This window comes from Cynara cardunculus, unplaced genomic scaffold (genome assembly GCF_001531365.2).
Source record: "Cynara cardunculus var. scolymus isolate 2C unplaced genomic scaffold, CcrdV1 Un_Scaffold_4041, whole genome shotgun sequence".
NCBI classification, from domain to species: Eukaryota; Viridiplantae; Streptophyta; class Magnoliopsida; order Asterales; family Asteraceae; genus Cynara; species Cynara cardunculus.
In genome coordinates, this window is record NW_020201729.1 from 34,631 (window position 1) to 40,078 (window position 5,448).

General features: G+C 33.4%; 1 protein-coding gene and 1 long non-coding RNA gene across 2 annotated transcripts; both read right to left on the bottom strand.

The window, feature by feature from the left end:
* Positions 1-1,937: 1,937 nt before the first annotated feature.
* LOC112503880 lies at positions 1,938-3,549 on the bottom strand. Its single transcript, XR_003068101.1, has 4 exons — positions 3,384-3,549; positions 2,622-2,878; positions 2,449-2,530; positions 1,938-2,372 (listed from the first exon to the last, which is right to left on the bottom strand). It is a non-coding gene; the product is annotated as an uncharacterized LOC112503880 (long non-coding RNA).
* Positions 3,550-4,060: 511 nt separating this feature from the next.
* On the bottom strand, positions 4,061-4,976 carry LOC112503881 (putative nuclease HARBI1). Its single transcript, XM_025107855.1, has 3 exons — positions 4,929-4,976; positions 4,653-4,884; positions 4,061-4,563 (listed from the first exon to the last, which is right to left on the bottom strand). Exons 1-3 carry the CDS (start codon positions 4,974-4,976, stop codon positions 4,061-4,063), a joined length of 783 nt encoding a protein of 260 aa, XP_024963623.1.
* Positions 4,977-5,448: the final 472 nt, after the last annotated feature.

Sequence of the window (5,448 nt, forward strand, 5' to 3'; positions counted from 1 at the left end):
GTGTTAGGAGCTGTACACCAAACAATCCTAACATAAGTGTTAGGAGCTGTTTACTTGAGCTGTTTAAACAGTCCTTAAACAGTCCAAATACACCAAACAGTCCTGCAATATATATAATCTAGTGCAGGACCAAAGACACTAAACAGTCCTAAAACAGTCCAAACACACCAAACAGTCCTAAAACATATATAATCTAGTGCAAGACGAAAGACACCAAACAGTCCTAAAACAGTGCAGTTATATAAGTAGAAACATCTCCTTTTACCAGCTATATAAGTAGAAACAGTGCAGGCAATGTGAATGTAAACATCAAACATATGTAAACAGGTTCTACACAAAAAGAGTTAGGAGCTATACACCAAACAGTCCTAACATAATTGTTTGGAGCTGTTTACTTGAGCTGTTTAAACAGTCCTAAAACTGTCCAAATACACCAAACAGTCCTACAACATAAGTAGAAACAGTGAAGGCAATTAAGCTGTTTACTTGATTTTTCTTTTCTTATATTTTTCTGTGCAATTAATGTCTATTATTTGCTGTTGATGATTGCCTGAAAGTAGTGCTATAAACTTCATTCTTTGCTGTTTTGCTTCTAATATTTTATGTTTTACCAACTATATAAGTAGAAACAATGCCGGTAATAAATACAAGAATGACTGTTGATCCAGGGGAAATGGAAATCTATGGAATATGGTTTCATATGCAGTGGTTAATCTTCTGATTACAAAACCACAAACCATAACAAGCAGATGATGTTTGATGTAAATGTTCTAATACTTGTTCCTTTCATGAATAGAAAGAAAGGTGGTCCACATATTTCACTCCTTGGACGATGTGGAAGGAAAAACACACAATTATCTTCATCAACCATAGCATCTGATCCATGTGCCTGCACCTGTATTTAGATGTAGATCCACTAAAATAGACCATAAAAAGTTGAGACGATAAAAGGAGAACAAAAAGTAATGCATGAATGCATATCATCCTCGTGAACTTTGCATCATTGACTGAAAACCACGATCAAATGAACTTAGGTTCAAAACGATTTACAAGATATGAGTTTTCTGAATACTTAATGACCACAGGTAGAAAGAAAATGAATTATATAAGAACCATTTCGAATCTTGGATAAAACCAACCATGCCTGCATCCTTATTTTCATTTGATGGGTCACATTATATAACATGGTTTGAGACAACTAAAGACGTAACGGTGGATCCCATCTTCAGCATGCCATGGTTCTTTTTGATGAAAAATTATGGAACACTAGAAAGTTATCCCCGCAATGAAGAATCAGAACTTTCACCAATAGATGATGACTATTTGTATTCAATAACTATTACACAACCAAATTGAGAAATAACAAACCAGAACCAGAACCATTAATCCCCAAGTCAGGCACTTGAAAACACATTTGAAGAAAATGCAAGTCGAGAGTAAGRAAAKACAGCAWACCACATAAATTTCTCTTTTGAACTCAGTAGCAAGACATTCGATTGCTATATCATCTCCAAAAGCTGCAGCATGGCCTTCTCTGTTTTCATCTACAGTTAACAAACCTTCCTCTGTATATTGCAAAGTGATGATGTTATATTCATCATCTGGAGACCCAGATATTGACATATACTTGGCCCAGTTTTGACCATTGTCAACAACAATACATCTCTCTTTATAAAGAGATTCCGCAACCAATTCTCTACAATGAACACCAAGAGCTTAAATGAAATATTTCAAGTATAACCCAACAGTTTTGACCATTGTCAACAGCAATACATCTCTCTTTAAAGTGGAATACATGAATTACAAATTAGAATCAAAGAGCATACACCACTTAGAGAACAGAAACAACAAATCTAACCGTTTTGACCTCTTAAGTTCCCCGCCTTAATTTTTTATTCTCATTGATCATGAATATATGAAACCTGAAAGCTTTAGAAACCAAATTTGAGTAAAACTTATTATCCAGATATGAATCTAAATTACACATTGTTCTGAACTCAATTGAACAAACAATATCGGAAGAAATTACAAAAAAGAAATTGCATGTTGATCTCGCAACATGAAAGTATTGTATCTGGAAATTGCATATTCATCTGGCACCATGAAAGTATTGCATATGCATAATGTATCGTGAGAGAATATAATAGCATTGGAGAAACAGAATCCGTATTTACCAAATCGCAGTTTCCTCGTTCAAAATCCAGAACCTTGATAGCCACAATCTCATTGTTGGTGATACACTTGGCTCGAAAAACAGAGGCGCTAACACCTTGCCCCGTCTCTTTATCAACTTTTGTTGAAGTTGAAATTAGAAATTGCCAAGTTCATTCCAAGTTCAACCAATATGAACACATTAGATATTATTCATGGTCCTATGAACAAATAATAATTATAAGAACATCATTGTGAATGTTGTGCATTAAAGTTTGAAAGAAATTAAAGATGAACCTTAAGATGCTCAGTTCTTAAAGCTTCTCCATGAGCTATCACGGTGTTGTATCCCTTTACTCATTGTAGATTATGTGTTCAGCTGCTTTTTTCACGAGTAACCCACACGCTATTAGCGGACTTGAAAAGCACAAAGAAAAATAACTGATGTCACAAGAACCTAGAGACCATACCATGGAGTAAGAATTGTGACTGTCTCAAATGTGACAACAGCTTCATCACCTCCAATCTCAAAAACTACTATTGACGTTATATTCTCTTGGAATACCTAATAAAACACAGTCAACATATTAGAAAAAATGATGCATAGCAGCAAATGTTGCAATTAAGAAATGCACAAACTTACATCTGCAGAAGACATGTTTTCATCCCCAAAAAACTGAATGTTGGAATTGGGTATGTGAAAACTCATCTCAACCAATGAATCTGTCTGCATTAACAAGAAAGAACTTAATAAAAAAATAAAGTCTGGAACTCCACATATGCATTAACTGTGAAAAACACATGAACTTTAAGTTGCCAAGACCATATTCGAAAAGCTCAAAATAAGCACATATAATCATATGTTGATCCAATGATAAAAGAGTCATGTATGTATATATAGTTACATATTTTATATTTAACCAAAAAATATATCTATAAGCTCAAAATAAGTACATATATTATATTAAACCGTAGCTTTTGAGTCTATTTTCAAGTACAGGAGGAAGGAAGTTAAATGATGAACATTATCAAAAATCCTAATTCATTAGTAGAAGGAAATTTTTCAGAATAAGATTCTTTGATGATCAATTGTAATAAACCAGAGCCACCGAATACAAATAAGTCAATCATGTAACCAAAGCAAACCTAATTTTACATTATAAACATAACAAGGCAAAACCAAGTAGTAGAAATGAGAATGAAGATATGAAGAGAAACTCAAAGTCGCTTACGATGAATCCTCAAGCCCTAAATCGAAGTCGCCTATCGTAACTCGATGAATCCACAAGCCCTAAACCGAAGTCACCAAACATAACTCGATGAATCCACAATCCCTAAACTGAAGTCGCCTACCGTAACTCGATGAATCTTCAAGCCTTAAATCGAACATACGAGACAGATTGAACTTAGGGGGTGTTTGGGATTGCTTATTTAAAACAACTTATGTTTTTTTGTAAAAGTGCTTATTAACTTATGTGGTATCAAACCGGAGTTTTGTAAAAAGTGTTTGGATTAGCTTATAGCGGTACCAAACTGCAATAAGCTGATAAGTTGTTTTTTAGTGTTTGGCAAATTTTGCTTATATTGTAAAATGACCAAAAAGGACAGTCTTGAGTGTTTGGGATTGCTTATTAACTTATTTGATTTTTTAACATATAAAAAAATTCTTTTTCATCATTTATAATAATATCTATAATAAAAATTTATATCAATAAGATTAATAATTCATATCAATAAGATTAATAATTTAGTATCAATAAGAATAATTAACAAACATATATACCAATACCATTAATAATTTATGATGAAATAATAGATTTATAACCAAAATATCAATAACAAAAAAATGTCAAACTTTTATAACCAAAATATCAATAACAAAAAATAGATCATCATTTATGATAAATAATCATCTAGATCTACCTATTAGATCTCCTGCAATCATATCTCTTACAGCACTCATATATAGATCATCACTCCTACGACGAGAACTTGTGTTTTCATGTGGTTCATTGTTGCTACCACATCCTTCATCATCAACATCAATATGAGGGTTGTATGATTCTTGTTGCGCYATGTCAAATGCTTCATCAAAACTTCCATTCATTCTAATATAATTGTGAATTGCCATCGACGCTAGCACAATATTTACTTGTGTCTCATAGGTGTAATTGACATGCATATCTTTTAGTATTTGCCACCTAGTTTTCCATACTCCAAAAGTTCGTTCAATAACATTCCTCAGCGATGAGTGATAATAATTAAATGTCTCTTTTGCTCCTTTAGGAGCACGTATTGCTACAGTTTGTCCACGACGGAAATCAAGTATGTGATAACGAATATTTGTTCCTTTGTATGGGGCAAGATAACCTTTAGTATTTGGATATCCGGCATCAACAACATAATACTTATCTGTTATGAAAAATAAACAAACTACTGTTATTCGTTTCAAATGGTATGAAAACATAAAAGTTTGCATTACAAAAAAGAAAAATACTAACCACCGATCGGATGTGGAAATTTAAGTTCAGTTCTGCGTAAGGCTTCAAAGAATATACGTGTATCATGTGCAGTTCCCTCCCATCCAGCCCATGCAAACGTAAAACACATATTAAAATCACAAACTGCCATAATATTTTGCGTCGCATATCCTTTCCTACCAATGTATTTTGCTTGCTCATGCTCTCGAACCGATGCCCTTACGTGTGTCCCATCAATAGCACCAATACAATCCTACACATATAAGCAACAACGGGAGCATTGTTCGCGTCCATTACCTGAATAACAAAGTTAATAAAAAGACCACCAATGTATTCAGTTTCCATTATGTTGTATAAATGAGTTCCAATGGCAATCCTCTAGCACTATATTCTTAAATCCTTTATTTCAAAATATCCTAAAAAATAATTAGGACTCCCAAATAAGCATGGTCCTATAAACTTAAGCCTTGTGATGTAATTTTTACAGTGTTTTTATTGTAAAAATTCGGTTTTTTTCTTTTACGACGTTTTGTTGTAAAGTTTCCAGTTGAAGCTTAAAATCGTAAAAAAAATTCATATAAAAAAAATTGGGAATAACAAACCCTAATAAGCCAATTCAAACCATAAAAGAAAACCATACAATTAGGCTTACCTGTCTGATATGATGACAATGCCGATGATTAGAGTAGTTGGAGCTTAATTCACTTGCCGATGATTAGAGTAGTTGGAGCCGATGACAGTGTCGATGATTAGAGTTCTAGGGTTAGGGTATCGATTTGTTGGTAGACGATGATGTATATATGGAGGAGAAGAGATA